The sequence below is a fragment of the Brachionichthys hirsutus genome, chromosome 20 (assembly GCF_040956055.1).
Source record: "Brachionichthys hirsutus isolate HB-005 chromosome 20, CSIRO-AGI_Bhir_v1, whole genome shotgun sequence".
NCBI lineage: Eukaryota > Metazoa > Chordata > Actinopteri > Lophiiformes > Brachionichthyidae > Brachionichthys > Brachionichthys hirsutus.
In genome coordinates this window covers 7,005,370-7,029,207 of record NC_090916.1, presented here as the reverse complement: position 1 = coordinate 7,029,207, position 23,838 = coordinate 7,005,370, and the positions used below count along the sequence as shown (strand labels likewise).

General features: G+C 44.3%; 4 protein-coding genes across 4 annotated transcripts; 1 reads left to right on the top strand and 3 right to left on the bottom strand.

The window, feature by feature from the left end:
* Positions 1-229: 229 nt before the first annotated feature.
* On the top strand, positions 230-6,050 carry plg (plasminogen). Its single transcript, XM_068753459.1, has 19 exons — positions 230-278; positions 415-550; positions 644-750; positions 1,049-1,163; positions 1,249-1,388; positions 1,545-1,665; positions 1,771-1,889; positions 2,037-2,199; positions 2,443-2,567; positions 2,689-2,848; positions 3,006-3,193; positions 3,734-3,882; positions 3,967-4,060; positions 4,283-4,397; positions 4,538-4,612; positions 4,694-4,834; positions 5,350-5,456; positions 5,602-5,747; positions 5,889-6,050. The coding sequence occupies exons 1-19, from the start codon at positions 230-232 to the stop codon at positions 6,048-6,050; spliced, it is 2,412 nt and encodes an 803-aa protein (XP_068609560.1).
* Positions 6,051-6,661: 611 nt separating this feature from the next.
* LOC137909051 (solute carrier family 22 member 2-like) lies at positions 6,662-10,220 on the bottom strand. The gene is made up of 12 exons (XM_068753460.1): positions 9,867-10,220; positions 9,277-9,324; positions 9,039-9,142; positions 8,696-8,850; positions 8,406-8,574; positions 8,207-8,321; positions 8,036-8,136; positions 7,739-7,953; positions 7,474-7,582; positions 7,268-7,380; positions 7,016-7,115; positions 6,662-6,717 (listed from the first exon to the last, which is right to left on the bottom strand). The coding sequence occupies exons 1-12, from the start codon at positions 10,218-10,220 to the stop codon at positions 6,678-6,680; spliced, it is 1,623 nt and encodes a 540-aa protein (XP_068609561.1). The 3' UTR covers positions 6,662-6,677.
* A 2,332-nt stretch (positions 10,221-12,552) lies between these two features.
* Positions 12,553-17,728, bottom strand: LOC137909621 (solute carrier family 22 member 2-like). The gene is made up of 12 exons (XM_068754085.1): positions 17,375-17,728; positions 15,888-15,935; positions 15,075-15,178; positions 14,679-14,833; positions 14,419-14,587; positions 14,231-14,345; positions 14,028-14,128; positions 13,731-13,945; positions 13,464-13,572; positions 13,265-13,377; positions 12,977-13,076; positions 12,553-12,646 (listed from the first exon to the last, which is right to left on the bottom strand). The coding sequence occupies exons 1-12, from the start codon at positions 17,726-17,728 to the stop codon at positions 12,553-12,555; spliced, it is 1,677 nt and encodes a 558-aa protein (XP_068610186.1).
* A 1,730-nt stretch (positions 17,729-19,458) lies between these two features.
* On the bottom strand, positions 19,459-22,546 carry LOC137909113 (solute carrier family 22 member 2-like). Its single transcript, XM_068753537.1, has 11 exons — positions 22,142-22,546; positions 21,920-22,023; positions 21,695-21,849; positions 21,419-21,587; positions 21,216-21,330; positions 20,934-21,034; positions 20,637-20,851; positions 20,438-20,546; positions 20,113-20,225; positions 19,922-20,021; positions 19,459-19,760 (listed from the first exon to the last, which is right to left on the bottom strand). Exons 1-11 carry the CDS (start codon positions 22,544-22,546, stop codon positions 19,667-19,669), a joined length of 1,680 nt encoding a protein of 559 aa, XP_068609638.1. The 3' UTR covers positions 19,459-19,666.
* Between the last annotated feature and the right edge of the window lie 1,292 nt (positions 22,547-23,838).

Sequence of the window (23,838 nt, the reverse complement as noted above, 5' to 3'; positions counted from 1 at the left end):
TCAAAGTACAGCAGAACACGGGAGACTTTGTTATATAACATTGTAAAATGTAGTGTTCCAAAATCTCAATCAACATGTTTTTTGACCTGCAGCTCATATCCCGTCCTTGTCGGGCCAATGATTGACTATTTGTCTATTTGCCTTCCCGATGTGCTGAAAGAAGCCCGATGATATACCAGGAGAATCTCAATGAGAGTCAATGATGAGCTGCTAGAATAAAGGCCTCGCCATGGATCTGAACAGGATAGCTCTCCTGCTGGGAGCTCTGCTCTGCACTGGTAGGATATAAGATATTGCATTCGCTGAAACATATCTTGTTGCTGATTTGCGGTTTTTAAAGCTATTTTTCCCTTCATTCATGTGCGGTGATTTGTCAACTTGTGCTTTTTTTTGGGGGGGGGGGGCTGATTTCAGTCGCTGGTGTTGACGTGGATGGATACGTCAAAACTGAAGGAGCGTGGATCATCTCGCTGAGAAGAAAGCAGTACTCTGCCAACTCTGTAGCCGATTGCGGCTCCAAATGCGATGCTGAATCCTCCTTCACGTGCAAGTGAGTTCCCGTTTTTAAGCACCACACACTCGTTATGTAGCACGACTTTTGGCTCTCCAGCGCGACCTGACGCCTGCTCTCCATTTTCCATAGGTCTTTCATATATATTGAAAAGGACCAGGATTGCTGGACGACGGCAGGAAACTCTAAAACAGAGCCAGTCTTTCGCAGAAGCAGCACAGCTTTTTATGAAAAAAATGGCAAGACACCTTTTTTTTTTCTTTTCGTGTTCTATAAGAAGTCTTTCTTTTACGCATACTGGATTTAGAAAGTCTCCTGGCTGCTCCAGTCTACAGTTTAAACGGTATTTCTTAGCCTCCATTACATCGTGGTTAATCTTTAGCTTATGTTGCATGACCAGTGATTTTTGGACTGGGTCTGCAAACATACTGGCAAGAAAAAAAGCACATTGGAATCAATTTTGACTCAGATATTTAAAATAAAATGTCAATAACAGAGTTTTTTTTTTTATTCAATGTTAAAAAAAAAATCACCTAGGGTTCCTCCTGGAGTGTGTAAATGGAATTGGAAAGGACTACAGAGGAACGAAGTCCAAAACAAAAACCAACAAGACATGTCAGCGATGGGCAGCGAGCTACCCTCACAGGCCGAAGTGTGTGTTCATATATTAAAAGGTGACGTTGCCTCTTGCATCGTAACGTTTTGCACGCCGTCTTACAATCTGGTGTCTGCTGCAGTTACACACCGCAGAACAAACCCGCTGAAGACCTGGACTCTAACTTCTGCAGAAACCCTGATGGCGACAGCGAGGGACCCTGGTGTTACACCACTGACAGCAACACCCGATGGGAACACTGCAACGTTCCCAGTTGCACTGGTAAAAAAAAAAAAAAAAAGTTTTTGTGTCTAAATTACCCGTTTTTCCCCCCTGATTGTCAAAATTGGCAAATTTATCTTTTGCCGATTGACCAATAGACTATTATTTACATTAATGTGTATGCATAGCACACATTGTGTCCTTGCTCCGTCACAGAGGAGTGCATACACTGCAGCGGCGAGGACTACAGAGGGAAAGTCTCCGCCACAGCAAACGGCTTCACCTGCCAGCGCTGGGACTCGCAGAAGCCTCACAGCCATGGCTACAACCCCAGCGCGTAGGGCCACAGCGCATCCATCATGGCACCAGCAGGATCTTCACGAGTTCTGGAAATGAAACCTATTTTATAGAGACAAAATGTCTTTGGTCTGTTTACGCCCAGACTTCCAGAGAAGTATCTGGAGGAGAACTACTGCAGAAACCCGGATGGAGACCCCCGACCCTGGTGCTTCACCACCAATCCATCCAAACGGTGGGACTTGTGCTCCATACCCCACTGTAGTAAGTCCTGTTACAACTCTACAACACTATGCACTTCCTCCATAATGGATTGGAATCCTACAAAGCTTTTGCATTTGTATTTGTACAATTTTGTCTTTGTTTCCACTATGAGCTCTTTAACCAATCCCTCTCACCTTCCGCGCCCAGCGTCCGAGCCTCCCACCATCATCCCGGAGCTGACCTGTGCCACCGGTGAAGGCGGGTCATACAGGGGCACAGTATCTGTGACGGAGACCGGCAAAACGTGTCAGAGCTGGTCGGCCCAGACGCCGCACAAGCACAACCGCAGCCCAGACAACTACCCGTGCAAGTCAGTTGAATAATCCTCACAGAAGATCATTAGGTTGTAACAAAGTCTGGTTTTTTTTTGGTTTTTTTAAAGGCCTTGGAAGATTCATGGTCTCACAGGATATTCGCTCTGCACAGATCTGCCTAAAAATGACTTCTGATTTCTCTTTCACCTAAGATCCACCGTACAGAATTATTAAAAGCTTTTCAAGATATCTTGTGATCAAACAAAAAGAGAAGTAATTTGCATAATTCCTGTCTCCAGAGGCCTGGATAGCAACTACTGTCGTAACCCCGACAATGAGAGAATGCCCTGGTGCTACACCTCGGATCCGTCAACTCGCTGGGAATTCTGCAGAGTGCCGAGCTGTGGGAATGAAGCGCCACCAGGTACATCAGTGACCCCCCCAAAAAATGGAACAATGGAAACGGGACATTGATCTCCGTCTTCAGACACGCATGGAACTCGCATGGATCAATCAGCCTGATTTTTGTTGTCCCCTTGTTTCAGATGAGCCGGTGATCCCCCCAGATGAGGATGACTGTTACCAGGGCAATGGCTCAAGTTACCGTGGCATCACTTCAGAGACAATCAGTGGGAAAAGATGTCAAGCCTGGAGCGCTTCGACTCCCCACAGACATTCGAAAACTCCACAGAAATTCCCAAAAGCGTGAGCGACAGATAATCTCATAGAACAACGATGCAGATTATTAGTTCATTCCTTGGTTTCATTCTTTAAAAAATAAATGTAAAAAAAACCAACAACAACAAAAAAACTGGATGTTGGTTCCTGTGGTGTTGAAGTTCCATAATTCTTCTTTCAACAGGGATCTCAAAAAGAACCTGTGCAGGAACCCTGATGGTGACCGAGCTCCTTGGTGTTACACTACGGACCCCACAGTCCGCTGGGAGTACTGCAACCTAGAGAAATGCCCCACAATTAATCAGGGACCAGCCCCCACTGAACCCTCTAAGCCTCAGCCTGCATCCCCCACCATCAACCAAGCCCCAACAGGTACACAGTATTTACCGCCACCAAGGATGCCGTTTGTCTGATTGTTCGCAGTATTTTGAAGAAGAAAAAAAGAAAATGCTGGATGGATCTTGATGAAAAAAAATCTGAAGATGGGTCTTGGTCTAACGTAGATACCATCAAATGTTGGATCCCTGTCTAGATACAAAAAACAAAACTTTTGTAGTCTCCATTTTCCAATTTACTGAAAATGGAGACTAAAAAAAATCATGCAAAATGTCTTCTGGATCTGATCCAGAATGAGGTCAGGAAACAATACTGAATTTTAACATTAAAAACATTCAAAAATCAGATACAAATACGCATAAACCCCGATTCACTTTTACGTTTCGTGGTTGGTGTATAAAGAGACCAAGAACAGTTCAGAACCTTTTGATGATGGTCCTGATCACCATGTGGACGGTGCTAATCCAGTTACGAGGGGGGAATGAACTGCTTGGCGGAGTTCTGTGCTCTCTGGGTGCGTTTCTAGTTTTGAATCTTGTTCTATGTTGTTTATGTTTATTTTCCCATCTGCATCAGACTGCAAGGTTGGGAACGGAGACACATACCGGGGTCCGACCTCCATCACCATTCTGGGTGTGAACTGCCAGGCTTGGAGCGCTCAGCACCCCCACACACACAACAGCTTCACCCCAGAAACTCATCCCACCAAAGGCCTAGAGGGCAATGTAAGTGTTTTTCGCCTCTGCAGTGATGAGTATTTGCAGCGCACTCGCTAACGCTAACGCTCGCTCCTTCCTTCCCACTGGCAGAGCTGCAGAAATCCAGACCGCGACGTGAACGGACCGTGGTGCTACACCACCGACCCCGACAAGAAATGGGACTACTGCCAGATTCCTGATTGTGGTATACGATCGCTACTTGTATAAAACATTACACAAAAATTCACTCAGCTTTGTGCCTTCACAGCCAGATAACACTGGTGAGCTCTTATGGTACTCTGATTGGCCATCGGGATTTCATAATTGATAAAACTTAATGCCTGCATCGGCTGTATTTTGGTGCTTTTGTTGCGAGACAACAAGAAAAAGATGCTTTGAAATGACTGCGAACTTCATTTTTTTTTAGCTCGAATGAATTGTGGCAACCCAGTGGTCAAGCCCAAACGTTGCTTTGGCCGTATTGTGGGAGGCTGCGTTTCTAAACCTTACTCCTGGCCCTGGCAAATCAGCCTCAGGTCCAAGTGAGTAGAACAACACTGAACTGCAAACGGATTTACGACATTCATACGAATGTCTTGAACCCATTCATGCACTGAATGATCTGTCTCTGATTGATTGACAGACAGATTTACATGAATTCCTGTCTGACTCTCTCCCACAGTAGAGGAGTTCATTTCTGTGGGGGGACTCTGATTCATCCCCAGTGGGTCCTCACTGCTGCACATTGCCTGGAGAGGTCAGACGGACATTTAAAATACATGCAAAGATCACATTCTATCACACAATTACTATAAAGTGTGCATGTGGTGCGCTGCAGGTCCACACGGCCTTCGGCATACAAGGTAGTCCTGGGCATCCACACAGAACGAGCCAATGAGCCATCAAAACAAGAGAGGAACCTGGAAAAACTGGTGCTGGGACCCAACAGAGCCGACATCGCTCTGCTCAAACTGCAGTCGTAAGCACAAGTCGAAGCACTAATAATACCGATAAGCACATTTTCATGGTTAAGGAAGCTAAAAATTCAGCAAAGGGCAAGTACCGTATTTTTCGGATTATACGTCGCTCCGGATTATACGTCGCTCCGCGAGACGGGACGGGGAAACCCCGCCAGGCGGGCGCGCGCGCCGCGCGGCCTCCGGCGGGCGGGGAGGGGGGGGCGACGGGGCGACTGCTCCCCCAGCCGCGGCTCGAGCCCGGCCCGCTTCGCACCCCAGCCCGACCGACCCAGCCCTTAGACTATGAAAAAAACCGCGACTTATAATCCGAAAAATACGGTATTTTTGGTGTAAATCACAATATAGGGAGAATGAGCTGCTCGGCGGAGGTCTGCGCTCCCCGGGTGCTTTTCTAGTTCTCATATTTGGTCTTTCCTGAAGATCAGTCTGTAAGATGTGCTTCCTGAGGTTTTAGACTTTGCCTTATTTATCGGTATTAAATAAAAAATATTCATATGCGTTTCCATGTTTTCAGTCCTGCGCTGATAACCGACAAAGTCCTGCAAGCTTGTCTTCCAGAAAGGGACTACGTCGTTCCCAGTGGAACCGAGTGCTACGTTACTGGATGGGGTGAAACTCAAGGTGCAGCAAGTGACCCACCGACTCGCACCTGACACTGAGCGCGAACCGAACCATCACAAAATGCATTTGAAGGGACACTCTGAAACGTCAAATCTGCACGAAGGAAGAGGAAGCTGGTGGGTAACTGCGTGAAGGTGTGTTGCAGATACGGGAGGAGAAGGCATCCTGAAGGAAGCCGGTTTCCCTGTGATTGAGAACAAGATCTGCAATCGTCCTTCCTACCTGAACGGCAGGGTTCAGAACCACGAAATGTGTGCTGGGAACATCGACGGAGGAAGCGACAGCTGCCAGGTAGGAAACGGGAGATCATTTTGGAAAACCCTTGCATTTCTGATTTGCATGGTCTTCCCTTCCCAGCCAGGATATGATCCTAAAACTAGCTCTAGTGCTAAATATAGTACATGAAAGCATCTGTGCGGTTTCTTTCTGCAGGGTGACAGCGGCGGTCCTCTGGTGTGTTATTCCCAGAATAAGTACACACTGCAGGGCGTGACCTCCTGGGGTCTGGGATGTGCAAACGCCATGAAACCCGGCGTCTACGCTCGAGTCTCCAAATTTGTTGAGTGGATCGACAGAACGATCAAGGCCAACTAAAAGCCATCAGACCTGCCAGTTACTGCAAGCAATAGTACCTTTTAAAGATACGTGATGCCCACAAGTGTTTTTGCTCCCTGTACTGGAAGTCCTAGAAGTAAATGCTATTCCTGCTTTTGAGAAATGTTTTTTTTCCAACAGCGTCAACCCCCCCCTGCTCCACACATACAAAGCAGTAGATGATACTATCTTGAGTGTAATACAAAGAGTAAAGTAGCAGCGCCAACGCTAGCGTTGCAGGAAAAAGAAAATACCCTCTGAAACTAATGTGATCGTGTATGTGGTCAAATCCTGAAAGACACACGCAGTATTGGAAATATTTAATCAATATCGTACATGCTTAAACAAAGCGCTGGAGATACAAGCTAAATGATAAAAAAACATACTCGGCTTGAGGCGATAAATACTCTCAGGACTCTCAGGAAATGGTTGACTCTTCCGCTGGACTCAGGTTTGATTCCGCCCGTGAACAATTTATTCTACCAAATGGAGCCATCGGCAAGATTTTCGATGAATGTTGGTGAAGGTTTTCGTAGCTCGATTCCGTCCCAAGACTGAACTTTGAATCCCGTAAAGGACAGTCACACATCCGGCTCCTCGTTGGTTTTCAGGTATGATTTTGACATTTTATACAATTGTTGATTTTCCTCTATGTGCTCCCTTTTTCCTGAGGGGGGGGGGGGGGGGGGCATCACATTAGCAGTAATCACAGAACACTTCCTGCGTTCATTTCAGCAGAATACATCGTGAGATTCAACGTGGATTTGAATCGAACACATCGTCAATCAAAAAGATTGTGTCATAATTAGATCATCATTCCTATACTTTTCATTTTCAGAATTTAGTTCCACTTCTGAATTCTGAGTGCCACTGATCAATTCCTTCCAATGATCCACTTCTGATGATTCATGAGAATGTGCTATACGTTTAATCAACTATTCAGGAGAGTATTGACATGATCTCACCTTTTGGGAAACTCAACATCATCAATGGTGTCAGGGAGAGGAACTCCTCTGGTTTCAGGCAACAACAGCACCAAACCTCCAGCGATCAGCGCAATAACTCCTGGATGAGAAACAGCAGCTGGATCAGTGTCAGAGTCAAAGAAGACATTAAATGTCACTGGTGGACAATAACTCAGAAAGTCCCACTGCCCATCTGCACTAACGTGGACATGCGTTTTCCTTGATATGAATATCAATGATCCAAAAACCTACCAAAAATGATAAGTGGCAGCTCCAGCCAGATGGCAGCCAGTCTGTAGAGCAGGAATGGAGCTACGATGCCTCCAACGTCACACATAGTGGAGCAAACGGACACTCCCAGGCTCCTGCATCGACTCAGGCATGAACCACAGGGTTATCCTTTAAATCTCAGCACCGCGTGGCGAATGTGGAAGGAGAGCTGATCAGTCTGATTTTACCTGACAAATGTCGGATAGAGCTCGGCGTTAACAAACATCACCATCAAAAAGGACATGGTGACCCCAAACCGACCAGCGCAGGCCATGACTGTCTTCAGCCAGAACATTTCTGAGGCGCAGAGGAAAAGCATCAATCAATTTGCTTGCCTGTTCTGATTTCCTCCCACGTATTAGATCTGGGTTTTTTTTTTTTTATTCCCAAGAATCAATGGAAGGTGAAGCCCATGACTTCTGAGTGTGTCCACGAATAAGTCGTTCCGCTCACGTTCAGGGACAAAGGCGGTGATCAAGCAGGAGACTCCAGTTATGATGTTGCCGGATGCAAAAGGGATCCGTCGGCCAAAGCGTTCTATTGTGAAGAGGACTACAAATGCACCAGGGAGTTCCATCACGCCGGATATAAGGAAGTCGAGGTAAACATTCCCTCCGAGAATACCGATTCTCATCACCAGACCCTGGTAGACCACAGTGACGGCAAACCTACCGTGATGGAGACGACAGTATTCAATGGCGGCATCGTTTAAGGGACGGGTTGGTCCAAATGACTTTAGGCGAGTCTCACCAGTTGAACATGAGGATGAGCGTGTGTTTCCTAATATTCGGAGTCCTAATCAAGTCCAGCACAGAGGCAGAGGGGGAGTCACCCTCATCAACAGTCAGCGTCTGAAACAAGTGATCATCTTCAATGCAATCATGCGACAGATGGATCACATCAACTGCCACATCTACTTACTTCAATGTTGGTGGAGAGTTTCTTCTCATTCTCCTTCGCCATCGCTTCAGTGACCTCCAACGCTTTCGGATATTTCTTCTGAGAGATGAGCCACCTTGGAGACTCTGGAACAAACCTGTGACACAAGCCATTCTCCAGGCACAGAACTCTGTGTGTGTGTGTGTGTAAACAGTAACAACAGTAAAATAAATGCTAATACCAATAGTAGGACAGGAAAAGCAGGTAGGGCGCAGCGATGACGGCCTGCAGCCAGCGCCAGTCAGTGATGAGGTAGGCAAGCAGTGGCAGGATGACAATACCAACAGTGTAGACCGTCTGGAACAATATCCCCGCCGTGCGTCTGTACTCCACCCCAACCATCTCTGTGACTAACAGAAAAAGGCAAACACATCTTACCGCAATGCAAAGACTAAATCTATCTGCATCATGGCAACAGGTCGCGAGCTTTACTCCAGATTCGTCGTGACCTCTGAAGAGTGTAAACCTTACGCAGCACATATGCAGTCATCCATCCTCCATTGAGGCCGATGCCGGATATGAACCTGATCACCAGAATAGCTGCGTAGTTTGGAGTTATCGCCAACACCAACCCTGTGATCAGATTCAGTATGTTGGACAGGAGGATACTGATCGTCCTGCCAAATCTGTTGGGGGGGGGGGGGGGGGGGGGCACACGAAAGATTAAGCATTACAGCATTTCAGTGTCGTTACCTTCTAATAATTTGGCTAAAATATATCTGTGTTAGAACGCTTCAATGCAGAACACAGAAACAAAGCAGCGCTCGTAGGCGGTGCACAGCGGTGCACGCGTGGTAAAACACCGTGTGATCACCTGTCTGAAATGTAGCCGAAAGCAAAGCTGCCAGCGAGGTTGCCTGCGTTGAGAATGGACTGGTACGCGTCCACCAGCCACGCGTCCGAACACACCAAGTCAAACTGAAACCCGATGGGAAAACATCACAGTGTGTTTGTACACGTACTTACATTTGACCCTCAAATTGGGAGGGGGGGGAAGGCATTTATTTTTTACAATGACTTAAATAAGCAGGACTAAAGTTGGAGTTTCTCACCTCTGTGACGAACGACTTCCTGCGTCCATCCTGATACTCCCAGCCATCCTTACCGTCAAAGACAAACCAAAAGCATTTTATACTGACTGAAAAAGCCTCCTCATTCAGTCAGACCCAATACAGCCTGAATATTACTCTGCTATTATTCACTTATGTCACTTGTCCTTTTCTACCATAATAGCCGGCCTTTAACCTCAAGGTCCAATAAGGGCAGCACCTTTTCAACCAGACAGTGACTCGTTTATTAAATCCTCAACAGACTGGCTGGCAATGTTCTCGCCCTTTATAAAAATATTGGATACATTCTTTAACTGGCTCTCTAGTCAGCCTTACAAATATACAGCTGCCTGGTAAGTGGCATTTGAGAACACATTGAACAATGGGTCCAAATCATGCAATGAAAGACGAGAAAATAATAAAAGATCATGACTGCCCAACCAAATGACATTTGAAATCGCCTCAAGTTTCACGTTGGAGGAAACACCATCCGAGTTGAATAATGCTAAAATGCTTAGCATCAAAAAGGTCCTGATTTTATACTGTAGTCATTCTCTTTTTATTTTACACAGTGCCCCAAACTCAGATCTCACCTTACATGTGGTAACTGGAACCCCAGTCAGATTCAGTTCAGGTGTGTCACAGGTGAGCTTTGTGGCGTTCCAGTCCACCTCAAGCTGCTCGCAGCTGCTGTGCAGAACTTCTCCAGAACTGTTGACCAGCAGCACCGTCAGCCTACGGCTGTCTGCCAGACTCCATCCACAGGCCTGCCTCATCTCCACCAGCGCAGAGTCCCGACACCAGTGATCCGGGGTGAAGCCCTGGAAAACTATGCTCACATCCATCCAGGCAAAAGGCAACGATAACAGACAAAGCAGGGCAAAGACTCGCTTCTGACACCGGCCGAAGGTTCCAACCTCATCGAGGAGGTCGTCAAATGTCGTCATCTTCTGCCCCAAGTCTTCGGTGACTAAGGAACCAAAACTGGTCAGACTGATTCTGCACTGTTTAGCACACCTAGTATTCTCGTTAGACAGAGAGACACTAACTGGGTTCATCCGCTGCTTAAATCATTAAACTCAAAGCAATTGTATAACTCAGCTTGAAGCAAGCCTCCGTTATACAAAACAAGTCCGTCTAGTTGCCGAGTCATTGCCTTTAAGTGTTCCTGACTGTTGTAAATTGAAATTGCTTGTCCAAACATTAATACGAGTACAGTATAATTAGTACAAACATATTATATTATTATCATTAATTACTATTTCATAATTAAAAAGTACGGTACTCATTAAATGGCACATCAAAATAATATACAACCAGATAGATACAGTAGAGCAATACTTATTGAGTGCAAGTGTTTGGGATTGAACCATTGACCTTCCAACAAGGTCACCACAAGCAGCATTATTTACACATAACTCATTCATCTTCCATTCAGCACCGGCTATTAGATGGAATTTTCCATTAGCTGTTTGACATTAACTAAATACTACGACATCTCCTTCTACTACAAAGAGGTTTCTGGCGTGACTGTTGGATTTTAATAATTATACATACATGCCTTGTAGCAGTCTAAGGTCAGATACTAATAACAGGACCAGAGCAAAACCCACATTGCACACAACAGAGGCAAAACACAAGTCTGTTTCAGTCTAATATTACGGCTTATTTAAAACATTTAATGAGCTCAAAATAACATTTTCAGTTGGCTGATCCAGTTAAATTATGCTCAAGGTTTTTGAGCATCACGATGATGCTTGATGTCACGTTATGATGGTGGGTACATCCTGGGCAATTTTAAGTTTATTGCAGAGCCTTATTAAAGACAAACAACCAAACACACTCACATGCAAGCCTGTGGCAAATTTAGAGTAATAAATTCACCATAATGTCAGGGTTATGAGCCACAGGACTCGGAGAGAACTCGTGCAGACAAGGGGAGAACATGCAAACTTTCACGAGGAAAAGTTCCAGGCAGGTTTCAATCCAGAACCCGCGCTACTGTTCCACCCTTTTCCATTTAATTATTTTAATATGTTCTCTTGCGTCTTCGCTGATGCTTTGCAGCACTTCAGGCAATATGTAATAATAATAATAATGAAAAAGTAAGCACACCGTTGGCAGGAGAAGAACTGAGGGTAACACTTTAGTAGTCTCTAGCGTGCTGTTATGAACATAGTGACACATCATTTTATTTTTGCATTGACGGAAAAGGATTTTACATGGACAAAATTTCTTTAATCATGTTCATGGACCCTAAAAATATTGATCCGATTCGGACTTGCTTGTTCATGCATCACACTTTCGATTGGAATAAAAAAATTGACATGTATAGCTGACGTCAGACATGCGCAGTAAGGACGGCTCGTACCAAAACATCGGAATAAGTGTTTTCATGCGCCCTGATCGGATCATCAATCGGTATAAACCAACCCCCTCGATCGGGATAGAATCTTGATCGGATTGAGCTTGATCGGGGTCAAACTAATCCGATTTGCATGTGTACATGAAGCATTTTTATTCCGATCAGGCTTTTAATCCGATTATATGTGGAGAGAGAGATATGACGCAAAAATAGATGGCTTCAGGAGAGACAGAGAGATGTTTATTTTGATTATATCCCGGACAGTGGCATTTTCTGGAGGTCATGTTTCAACATCATCCTCTTTGGGTCATGGCCTCATTGAACATGATGGAAGCACTTCAATTTTCTTACATTTGAATACCTTGGGTTTCATTTTATTATATGACCAAATGAATCTTTGACGGTTGGATAGACTTTCACTTGGTTGAAGAGCAGACTACTATGTGCATCCAAATACACTTCTCTCCCTATAGATAAATACCCTGGAGTAAATATGTCCTTGAGTAAAAATGAAATAATCATCAGACTGAAACTTTGAACAAAACTTGTGTTTTCCTACAAAAGAGCGGAGAACATCAACAATATGTACAATCCTCAAACAGAAGGATCCTATCAAAGTTTATGATTTACGAGTGATTTGATGTACGAGCTCGGTCAAGGAACCAATTATACTTGTATGTCAAAGTATTACTGTATATATTTGGATCTAAATCCTTGGTAATAAGTAAACCACTAAAGGAAGCTACCCAAAGAAACAAGGTGCTGCCCATCCCACAGAGAAAAGATACCGGTGATGGTAAAAATATTTTTTTAAAACTAATATCACATTGCATTATGATTTCTGTTTGCAATGCTTCATTTAGAGAAAACCCCCCAAAACAAATTAAACACATCTTTAGCTCCCAGAAACGAAGTTAGCCATTCACACACTCTGCTGTGCCCTTGTGTGCCGGGCCTGGGTTTAAAAGTTCATTCATTTCTTGGTTCTCCTCTGCATTCTTCTTTTTTCTGAAAAACAAAATGTCATCTTAATTACAGAACACTTCGTTCATTGATTCAAGGAGAATTTCTATTTTTTTTTTTTTTAAAGAAAGAAAGAATCTTCATTAGTTTTTAATCCTAATGTCATCATTTTCACACTTATTGTTAACAGAGCCATGAGAAGAGGCTCAGAGTTTGAAGGTGCCATTACAGACAGACCTACAGGCAAGAACAAATCATTCAGAAATTCTTTAATATTCTACAATGTGTGTAACTGTGGGCATTTGGGGGGTGGTGTGCATGGCAACGGCAGCATCCCCTACCGACTCATGGCACCTCATTGTCAAACATTCTCACCTATTGGGAAACTCGACATCATCAATGGTCTCAGGGAGCGGGACTCCTTTGGTTTCAGGCAGCAACAGCACCAAACCTCCAGCAATCAGCGCAATAACTCCTGTACGAAATACAACGCACACAGTGAAACAATAGCTGGATTCAGATTCAGATTATTATTGCTTTCAAGGGATAGTACCGCACTTAGCATTAACCTTACAATACCCAGTTCCACGTTTTTTTTTAAGTTAACAGTGCAAATATATTTTAATGATTACAGCTATTACTGATAGCATGACAGAATCCTACCAAAGATGACGAGTGGGAAATCAATCCAGACGACAGCCAGTCTGTAGAGCAGGAATGGAACTGCAATTCCTCCGATGTCACACATAGTCGAACAAACGGAAACACCCAGGTTCCTGCACCAAATCAACGATTTGACACTTTATATTCTAGCGCTGCTGCGCGATACATGTGAAAGAAGAGTCGGTTAGCCTGGTCTCGCCTGACAAATGTTGGGTAGAGCTCAGCGTTGACGAACAGCACCATCAAAAAGGTCACAGTGATCCCCATCCGACCGATGCAGCCCACCAGAGTCTTCAGCCAAAAGACTTCTGAGACACAGAGACAACAGTGTTACCATAGATGTAGAATTCCATCAGGTCCCACTTAATCCACCACAATATTCAAAGCCTAAAGCAAAACATTAAACAAACAAAGTTGGTAAAAGCCCAGCTGGTATGTGTTGAGAAGAAGAAGAAGCTTGACTTACTTTCAGGGATAACGATCATGATTAAGCAGGAGAGCCCAGCTGTGATGGTGGCAACGGCAAAGGGAAGACGTCTGCCGAAACGTTCAATTGTGAAGAGGATGTAGCAGACAGCGGGGAACTCCACCAAACAAGAGATTACAAATTCAACGTAGACGTTACTTTCCAGAATACCAGTCCTCAGGACCAAACCCTGATAGACGACAGCACTGGCGAACCTCCCAAGACAAAAACAAGCCGTTTCATTATCGCCTGTGTTTAGTACCTTGTCTGGTCAAAAACATTGGGGGTGAGTCTCACCAGTTGAACATGAGGATGAAAGTGTGCTTCCTCATATTTGGCGTTCTAATCAAGTCCAGCACAGAGGCAGAGGGGGAGTCACCCTCATCACTAGTCAGTGTCTGAAGCAATCATGAAACATAATAGCAATGATTTGAAAACTTTATGTAGACGCTGTGCATGTTCAGATCATGTAAACCTGCCAAGCATGCCGGTATATTTACCTCAATGTTCACCGACAATTCCTTCTTGTTCTCCTTTGCCATCGCTTCAGTGATCTCCAATGCCTTTGAAAATCTTTTCTGAGAAATGAGCCACCTTGGAGACTCTGGAACTAAACTGTGACAGACGCATAAAACTAACTGTACCTGCTTAAAGAGGATGAAAAAACAAAAAAGAATATGTTCCATACCAGTAGTAGGAAATGAAGAGGAGGTAGGGTGCAGCAATGGCGGCCTGCAGCCAGCGCCAGTCAGTTATGAAGTAGGAAAGTAGGGGTAGCGTAAGAATGCCAATACTGAAGAACATCTGGTACAATATTCCTACTGTACGTCTGTGCTCCACGCCAACCATCTCTGTAACTACAGGGAAAAGAATGTGTTGAATAAAGAAAGAAAACCACTTCGGCCGAGAAGCGGATCACTCTTGTTATATAAAGGCAGTCGTTTTTACTCAATACGTATCCTATCAGCCATCCCCCTTTGGCTCCAAGACCAAAGATGAACTTGACCGCAAGACTACTGATGTAGTTCGGAGTCAATGCCAGCACCAATCCAGCAGTTAAATTTATCATGTTGGTCATTAGGAGGCTGATCCTTCTGCCAAACCTGCGGGAAAAAGAAAGAAAGAAACAAAAGATCACAAATCAAGTTTCCACATTCTTGCATGTTTCACTTGAAAACCATGATGGATGAATACAATAGAACAGAGAATGTATGTGCAGGAGGGGTAATAATTCATTTAGGTATAATTCTTACAGTGGAAACAGTGTGAAGTTACATTTCATGATGATTCAAGAATAACTGTGCCGTGTTGTGACAGTAGTTCCAAAGTTATTCCAGTTCTCACCTGTCTGAAACGTAACCCGAGACAAAGGTACCAATAAAGAAGCCCATATTGAGGACCGACTGGTGCATGTCCACTAACCATGCGTCTGAACACACCAGGTTAAACTGAAGGCACAAGAAGAAGAAGAATATGTCTCCATACAGCAGGGGTGGGCAAACGTTTTGACTCGCGGCCCACAATGGGTTCTAAAATTTGGCAGAGGGGCCGGGCGAGGAACAGATAGATGGAGTATTTGTGTGAGCTAATATAAATGACATGTAAACGCCATCACATGAAAGGATTTGGCCTTTTACATGTAGCATTACAGGGAAAGGGTCAAATGAATGAGGTTTAATGATAATAAAATTTCATTTAATGATATAATTTGGACAAGATTGGCGGGCAGTATAAAACTATAAATGCTAATGCTAGCAATGAAGGTAGCCCTTTGGACAGTCACAGCTCCAGGTTCTGTGATTTATTGTTTGCTTATGTAACAGAGGCCACCACAGGGTGTCGCCCTCTCCTGGGCACTCATTCTCCTTAAAAAGGGAGTGGCTGTTCGGGGGACTTGTAGGCAATAAGTGATAAGGTGAAAGAGTGATTTTCCATCGGTCATTGTTAAATAAATACATATTGTAACCCTTCTTTATGGCACTTGTCCCGATGTGCTCCCCGTAACACTTATTTTGTTGTCATTTAGAGAAAGTGTCGTTATGAACTCACTAATATTTAGACTTAAGTGGACTAAAACAAGAACAGAACATTGAGAAATGTTTTTTATAATAACCGATATCAACATCAATCAAAAATCAACCTAGGATGATTTCTCACCTCTGTGACAATGGAGCTCCTGCCTTCATACTGATACTCCCAGCCATCCTTACAAAGAAAAACAAAACAAACCCTATTAAATACAGATGCCAAATGGGCTCAAAATCCCACTATAATTGAAATGCATGAGACTGAGAAAAGGCTGCCAGCCCTATCACACCCCAAAAAGAAGGGGTCTCTCCACACACATACTGTTTGCACAAGCTTCTGGTAAAACTGAAATGTCATCCATCCATCTTCAACCGCTTATCCGCGGCCGGGTCGCGGGGGCAGCAGCCTAAGCAGGGAAAGACCAGACTTCCCTCTCCCCCGGCCACTTCTTTCAGCTCTGCCGGGGGGGGGGGGGGGGGGGGGGATCCGAAGGCGTTCCCAGGCCAGCCGAGGGACATAGTCTCTCCAGCGTGTCCTGGGTCTTCCCCGTGGTCTCCTACCAGTGGGACGTGCCCTGAACACCTCACCAGGGAGGCGTCGGGACCGGGGGGTAATCAAATAAAAAAGAGGACTATAATCTTACCAATAATCTTTATATTATGCACTTGCAATAACTATTAAACAAGTATTATCGGTACACCAATATCTACTAGGCATTAGTTGTGGCCTCAATAACTGATTCTGTCCTTCATGGTCACGTTTTTTGTTTCATAAATTCCACATTCTTGTATTTTAATCCAGAGTTCTTGGTCTCTATGCGCCGAAGCAGTTTTGAACCCTTCATTGCTTCGTTAACGAAGCCAGGCAGCCGTAGATAAACCGTGTTTTAAGTCCGACTCCTGGTTTGTCTGTTAAAATAAGTTTTCTTTTCTTCTTCCTCCTCAGTTTGACTCTTCTCATTAGCAAAGAAGCTCTCCAAAGATGTTTTTTGGTTTGTTTTTATAAATTTTTGCTAGTTTACTGCTCTTTTAAGTAACGTATCACGTGACCAAGAAAATTCACAGGCGAATGTTACTTTGGAGAAAATCCGGTCGTTTTTCAAAATAAAACACCTTTTGGACGCGAATAATCGATACAGCGGAAATGTTATAAATGAGTTATTCTTTCTGTGCGGCCCGGTAACAAATGCCTCACGGACCGGTACCGGGCCGCGGCCCGGTGGTTGGGGACCACTGATATAGAGAACCACCCCACAAAACTCCCCGAGGGACACGGCCGATGCCTTCTCCAAGTCCACAAAACACATGTGGAACGGTTGGGCCAACTCCCATGCACCTTCTACCTCGGCCCTGCTCCCTCATCGGAAGGCCAGATAGGACTCCTCCTTCAGCTCGAATTTAAATGCATGAAATAAATTGTTGGGTGCAACAAATTGAACAGTTGAAATTGTGCTTGGCGTGTGTAGCAAAGCCTCATTTAAGGTTAGATTAACTCACGCCACCCCCAAAACTGCCGGAACCTCCAAATTATTATTATAACTTTTTAGATGACCTGTAGTCTTTCCAGGATGAGAGCATTCGCTGCTTTGATGGGGAATGACAACTCAGAGATCTCACCTTACATGTGGTAACTGGAACCCCAGTCAGATTCAGTTCCCGCGTGTCACAGGTGAGCTTTGTGGCGTTCCAGTCCACCTCAAACTGCTCGCAGCTGCTGTACAGAACTTCTCCAGAACTGTTGACCAGCGGCACCGTCAGCCTACGGCTGTCTGCCAGACTCCATCCGCAAGCCTGCCTCATCTCCACCACCGCAGAGTCCCGACACCAGTGATCCGGGGTGAGGCCCTGGAAAACGATGCCAACATACACCCATGCTAAAGGCACTGAAATCAGAGAGCACAGCATAAACAGACGCTTCTGGCAACGTCCGAAAGTTCCAACTTCACTGAGGAGGTCTTCAAATGTCGTCATCTTCTGATCCAAGTTCTTGGGGACTGAGATATGAAAACGTTCTTTTGTGTCACTGAAGGTGTGACGAGCGTTTTCCCTTTAGAGACACTCACGAAATGGGACTGTCTGCCGCTGAAATCTAAATGAGCAGAGAAATTGACAACAAGCCAAAGCAAATTTGTTCATGTAAACGTGTTTTCAGTTACATAAGAAAAAAACTGTCCAGCTGATGGGTCATAGGCCTCTTACTAATTCAGGATAGCCGCAGTGGAAACACAGTGGAGTCCAGCAGCGTTGCGAGCTCAGTATTTTTATTCCACACCACAGAAGACAAGCAACATACAACTCCTCCAAAATCACCCAGTACACCTCGAATAAGAGGGTTTAAATTGTGCAGCCCAAATTGAAGAGGTGAATTAATTTACATTTAATAGATCTTTAAATGTTTTTTTAAGATTTTCTTTTTACACAATGCATTCTAGCGATAACAATTAACCTTAAAAGGAGATAATATATGGAGTTACCCCTAAAACTGTAATAACACTCCAAAATAAACTCCCAAGCTTAACCTCCCCTCCCCCATGAGGCCACTTGGAACAGTCCCATTAGGGCAGTGGGTGTCAAACTCATTTCACAGAACTGCATTTTTTTAAAATGCAAAACATTTCTGATGCAGCATATTACAAGAATGCGTGCAGTTCAAATGACTTCTGAAACTTGAGCCGTCATGTGCCGAGGAGCAGCTGGTTTAATGCGTGAGCTTCGAGCGTAGTTGTTTATTTAATCATGAGAAAACCCGTTCAAGGCAAATTCGTGTCTCCCACAAAGTCAGCTTAAACTTGGACGCACGTCTGCCATCGCAGTCGTGTCACTGAACATTAGCTGTGTCTATCTGTAGTTCTTTTAGTTCTATTTATTCTAATTCTATTTAGAATAGAATAGCACTTTATTGTCATTACACACGGTGATGCATTGAAATTAAGCAGTTCATGTTTCATTGCATTTTTTTTTGTTTCAGATTTATTCTGTGGGCCGGATTGAACCCATTGGCGGCCTGCACTCACGTGGGCGCACCTCCATGTCAGTGCCCCGGCCCATCACCTCAAAGAAAGGAAAAACTCATGAGACACAAGGAAATAAACCAATAACTACTGTGTGAAACCTAACTAAATCAGGATCCAATCATTAGCAGTTCATACAAAGACTTATTGGGAAAGAAATGTAAGGTATTAATTAAAGTGATGAATATCTGGGTGAATGAAATTGCAGAGAATCTACAAAAATATACAAAATAAGGAAGATGCAAGTGGGGCCATACACCTGATCAGGGAGGGAGGAGGGGCAACGCCCACGCAGGCCTGCAGGTCTGCAGACATTTTGGCATTTAAATTAGCTTCAGTAAACATGACCTTGTTTGTTCCACTCAGTCATTTAATATCTGATGAACAACACTGTTTTGTTTAGCGTCATCAAACGAGAGCGTTCGCACGTCATGGAATGTCCAGTGCCCAGTCACCTGTAAATAAACCCATATTTTAAATCTGACCCCTAACATTCTCCCTAATAAATATATTCATCATCATATTGTGTGTTAAAACATTAAGCTTTCTTTTCTTGGAGGTCGTCAGCTCCTCTTCCGACTCCTCATTTGGCTAAAAGGCAAAGAAACTCTCCAAAGACGTATATGTTTTAAAACTCATTTTTGCTAGTTTATGGGTTTATTAATTTTTTTTTTTGTAATGCATCACGTGACCAAGAAGCTTCACAGGCGAATTATTTTACAGTGAATTCTCAATCGAATAACTGACACATTTGTATTTTCCGACAATGAAACATCAATTTAGTAGTAACACAATTCTTGTTGGCGATAACAGTCAAAGACCAACACAGATCACAATCAAAAAGGAAAAGAAATCCACAAGCAACACTGTTAATGAATACTTTGGACTCAGAAGGCAATTAGACCAGTGCTGGCTCTTTGTTAATTGTCACATCGTTGTCGGGCAGCAGGTTGGTCAGCTGTTGATTTTTCCGTCCAGTTCTCTCCTTTAATCTGAAGACACACCAGAAATATTACAACATATAGATTAATCCTTAATATAATGAGCTTTCAAGCAAAAGGGAAATCTTATTTTTCTTTTCTGTTCCTCATTTTTGAAGATTTTCTGCTTGTATTTGTCAGACATGACAGAAAACTATGTGAAATGTTTTTACTTTTCCGGAAACTCGATGTCATCGATGGTTTCAGGCAGTGGGACGCCCCTGGTCTCAGGAAGCAGCAGCACCAAGCCGCCAGCCATGAACGCCAGAACCCCTGTACGACACATTCAAACACATTAACGCCTGCGATTGGTCCAGTGTGGAAAGGGACCAACAGATATCACTCATAATAACACAAAACATACCAAAGATGATGAGTGGAAGCTCCAACCAAAAGACGGCCAGTCTGTAGAGCAGGAATGGAGCTACGATGCCTCCAACGTCACACATAGTGGAACAAACTGACACTCCCAGGTTCCTGCAAAAAAATAAAATAAATGTATATTTAAAATAGATAAAGAAAAAAAGGAGTGGCCGTTGGAAGAGTCCAAACACATTTATTGGCCACCAGGAGGGACAAAATGTGACCCCCCCCCCCCCATATTCATTTGCCAGCTTAACCCAAAGACACTTACAATGTCTGTTTATCAGTAGAAAAAGAGAACAAGATGCAACATTGCAAATTACAACCTGATAAATGTTGGGTACAGCTCGGTGTTAACAAACACCACCATCTCAAAGGCCATGGTGATGCCCAGTCTGCCGATGCAGGCCATCACCGCCTTAAACCAGAACATTCCTGCGAGGGCAGACAGATTTTTTTTTTTAAACGTAACAGTCTTGGAGAAATCATAATCTGGTGATGTGCGAAGGACCCAATTGGACTTACGCTCAGGAATGCATGCAGTGATAAAGCAGAAGACTCCAGCTACGATGTTGGCTGTGGATAAGGGGAGGCGGCGGCCGATGCGTTCTATTGTCGCGAGGATGAGGAAGGCGGCGGGGAACTCCACCAGGATAGTCAGGAGGAAGTCGATGTAGATGTTGCCTCCCAGAATTCCAACTCTCATAATCAAACCCTGGTAGACGATAGCACTGGTGAACCTGGAAGAGAGACACGGTCACATTTCATGTCCGTTGTTGAGACATGAAGCATATAATAAAGACAATAAAAAAATAGATTTACCAGTTAAAGCTGAGAATGAAGGTGTACTTTCTCATTTTCGGAGTTCTGATCAGGTCCATAAAGGAGGCTGTGGAGGATTCTGATTCGTCATCTGTGAGATACTGAGAGATCAAACGCACACATTGCATTTAGCAGAGGACCGGCTGTTTTTCCTCTTTTAGCTTGTTCTTATATCACAATCCACAACTTTTAACTTTGGATTTAGGATTTTTGCTCCTTCACCAAACAGCGATATATTTTACAGCAGGTTTGATGCATTGATCTTAAAGTTAGTCTCTTTACCTCAATGCTCTTGGGGATTGGAAACTTGTTTTCTTTGGCCATCGCCTTAATAATGCCCACAGCTTTGGCCTTTTTATTCTGAGAGATGAGCCATCTCGGAGATTCAGGGACAAGCCTTGCAAATGCAAAACATTTCCACAATCACAGACGTTAATGGGAGAAGCACTTTCACATGTTTAAAAGTGTGAGTTTTACCCCCTCACCAGTAGTAGACCAGGAACATGAAGTAGGGGACGGTGATGACTACCTGCAGCCATCGCCAGTCAGTGATAAAATAGGCAAACAAGGGGAGGAAGAGGAGGCCGGTACTGTAGAACATCTGATAAATGACCCCGACTGTGCGTCTGTACTCCACCCCGACCATCTCTGTGACTGAGAGAGAGGCGAACGTTTAATGCTGCAGCAAAAGAAGAAGAGTCTTCACGTGACTTTGTTGGAATCGCTGCCGTAAATCTCAAAGGTTAAGAGGCTCTTCTTACTCAGCACGTATCCGGTCACCCATCCTCCTTTCACTCCGAACCCAAAGAGCATTCTGAAAACTAGTAAAGCGGAATAGTTTGGAGCCACGGCCACCACGATTCCCGCTATCCCATTCATGAGACAGGATATCAGGTAGCTCGTTTTCCTACCGAACCTGAATGAAAACGGCAGTTAACAGAAAAATAGAAGACTGGTAGAAGTCAGTCAACCATTCACACACTTACCTGTCAGCCAGGTAGCCGATGGCGATAGTCCCGACCAGGAAGCCCACGTTTAGAGTGGCCTGGTACATGTCCACCAGCCACGCATCGGAACACACCAGGTCAAACTGGAACAACAGGCAAAAATATCCCTCACAACTTTCAACTGTTTCTATACGTTCCTTGAAACTTGAAAATAAATGTAAATTAAAAACGTTAAAATGGCCCATAATAATCGTTACTTACCTCAGTGACAAAGGACCGTCTCCCCTCATAGTCGTACTCCCAGCCCTCTTTGCAGTCGGCCGTGGGAACCCTGCTGAGGTTGAGCTCCTTCGTGTCACAGGTCAGCGTTCTGTTCCAGTCCACCTCGTACCTCTTGCAGTTGCTCTGCTCCAGCACTCCAGAATTGTTGACCAGCGGCAGCGGCACCGTCAGCTTGCGACTGTTTTTCAGGGTCCAGTCACACTCTTGCCTCATCGCCACCACGGCAGAGTCCCGACACCAGTGCTCTGGGGTGAAGCCCTGAAAGACAATGCCGACGTACACCGCTCCCCAGGGCATGGACGCCAAGCACATCAAGGCGAACATGCGCTTCTGAAAGCGGCCGAACTTTCCGGTTTCCTCCAAGATTTCGTCGAAGCTGGTCATGGTTGGAAGAGCGTTTACAAATCCGAACAACTAAAATCAAACAATTTCACTGCTGTCCAGCCTGGATGCAGAGCCCGTCCCTGTGCGTTGGGTTTTTATCAGGACAAACAGGACCAAAGGTTCACAGGAGCACGTAGCTTCACAGGCAGTGCAGTGGTGCGATGCGTTAATAAGCTTTTCAGTCACTCATTCAGACGTCAGAACAATTTTTTTTTTCTTTTTTAATACGCAGGACAGGCGGCAAGTCCATAAGCAAAGCAAATTGGCATCGCAACAGCAGAGTGTCTTCAGTTGGCCGGCCGCCCCCTCACAGCATTGTGAATGTTCATAATAGTTAATAATTATCACTGTAAAGGTCTAATGAAGACTCCAACCTGTTTAGAAAGCAGGATACATTCGCTTTGTTTTTCACAGAGATAATTGTTGCAGTTGGAGTTGGCGTGTGTCACTGCTCTTTGAGGTTTGCTTTCAAATATAAAGTGCCTTCAACACAAAATGTATTATTATGATGTTGCTCACATTTTTCCGACGGTTTGCTCAGGGAGTTTGTGCGTTTGCTCAAACACATGAAAAATTAGAGGGAACATTGGCGGCAACGTACCCAAAGGCCACACGGGAACACTGTTAATCAGTTCAAACGCAGGTGTAGCTTCTGGGATTCTGTCAGCCATAATCAGTTTGACAGAAATATGGCAACTTCATAATTGAACGGTGAGGCGCTGGGCAAGCGGCTCATTTCCAAGTCGGGTTCTTTAAAACTGGAGTTGCATGTCAGACATCCCAGAGTTCAGAGAAAAACATCGGTCAACGCAATGACAAGACCACGGCAGTGATAGCAGATTGTTTTTATTCAAATAATGCTTTATCTTTTTTTTACACCGTTTTTAAATAGGAAAACGGGCAAAAAGCTGAAAAACATTAGACAAATTAAGTTAGACCGACGTAAAAATAATACTCATGTTCCCCCCCCCCCACAGTACCGTGTCATCAAAGATTTCTTGTGCTCTTTTTTTTGGTGCTACTCATTGCAGAATGGAGAACCCCCCCCCACCCCCCCACCAGCAGACACTGCCAAAAAAAACCACAAGAAGTTCCTTTTCTATCGGCAGTAGGTCGAGGACATTACCATGCATGAGCCGCACTAACTTTGGTGCCAAATACAATATTTGAAAAAGAACTTCACATATTATCGGCAGATTTCCACAGCAGATGATTAATCAATATGCAATCGTATACATATATGATTGCAAATCAATACAAAATCCGTTAATCAACCAAAAAAACAAAGTGCT

What these genes read in the sequence shown, in the direction of transcription:
- LOC137909621 (XM_068754085.1), bottom strand. Translation starts at nt 17,728, where the DNA reads ATGACGACATTTGAAGACCTCCTCAGTGAAGTTGGAACTTTCGGACGT. An exon ending in TCGGGTTACGTTTCAGACAG is followed by an intron (nt 14,834 to 15,074) that starts GTGAGAACTGGA and finishes TTTTTCCCGCAG; the next exon opens with GTTTGGCAGAAGGATCAGCC. An exon ending in TTTCCCACTCGTCATCTTTG is followed by an intron (nt 13,077 to 13,264) that starts GTAGGATTCTGT and finishes TATTTCGTACAG; the next exon opens with GAGTTATTGCGCTGATTGCT.
- plg (XM_068753459.1), top strand. Translation starts at nt 230, where the DNA reads ATGGATCTGAACAGGATAGCTCTCCTGCTGGGAGCTCTGCTCTGCACT. An exon ending in GTGCTCCATACCCCACTGTA is followed by an intron (nt 1,890 to 2,036) that starts GTAAGTCCTGTT and finishes TTCCGCGCCCAG; the next exon opens with CGTCCGAGCCTCCCACCATC. An exon ending in GCTCTGCTCAAACTGCAGTC is followed by an intron (nt 4,835 to 5,349) that starts GTAAGCACAAGT and finishes CCATGTTTTCAG; the next exon opens with TCCTGCGCTGATAACCGACA.
- LOC137909113 (XM_068753537.1), bottom strand. Translation starts at nt 22,546, where the DNA reads ATGACCAGCTTCGACGAAATCTTGGAGGAAACCGGAAAGTTCGGCCGC. An exon ending in ATCGGCTACCTGGCTGACAG is followed by an intron (nt 21,850 to 21,919) that starts GTAAGTGTGTGA and finishes GTTTTCATTCAG; the next exon opens with GTTCGGTAGGAAAACGAGCT. An exon ending in GACATCGAGTTTCCGGAAAA is followed by an intron (nt 19,761 to 19,921) that starts GTAAAAACATTT and finishes GTGTGTCTTCAG; the next exon opens with ATTAAAGGAGAGAACTGGAC.
- LOC137909051 (XM_068753460.1), bottom strand. Translation starts at nt 10,220, where the DNA reads ATGACGACATTTGACGACCTCCTCGATGAGGTTGGAACCTTCGGCCGG. An exon ending in AACTCTCCACCAACATTGAA is followed by an intron (nt 8,137 to 8,206) that starts GTAAGTAGATGT and finishes CACTTGTTTCAG; the next exon opens with ACGCTGACTGTTGATGAGGG. An exon ending in CACCGCCTTTGTCCCTGAAC is followed by an intron (nt 7,583 to 7,738) that starts GTGAGCGGAACG and finishes TCTGCGCCTCAG; the next exon opens with AAATGTTCTGGCTGAAGACA.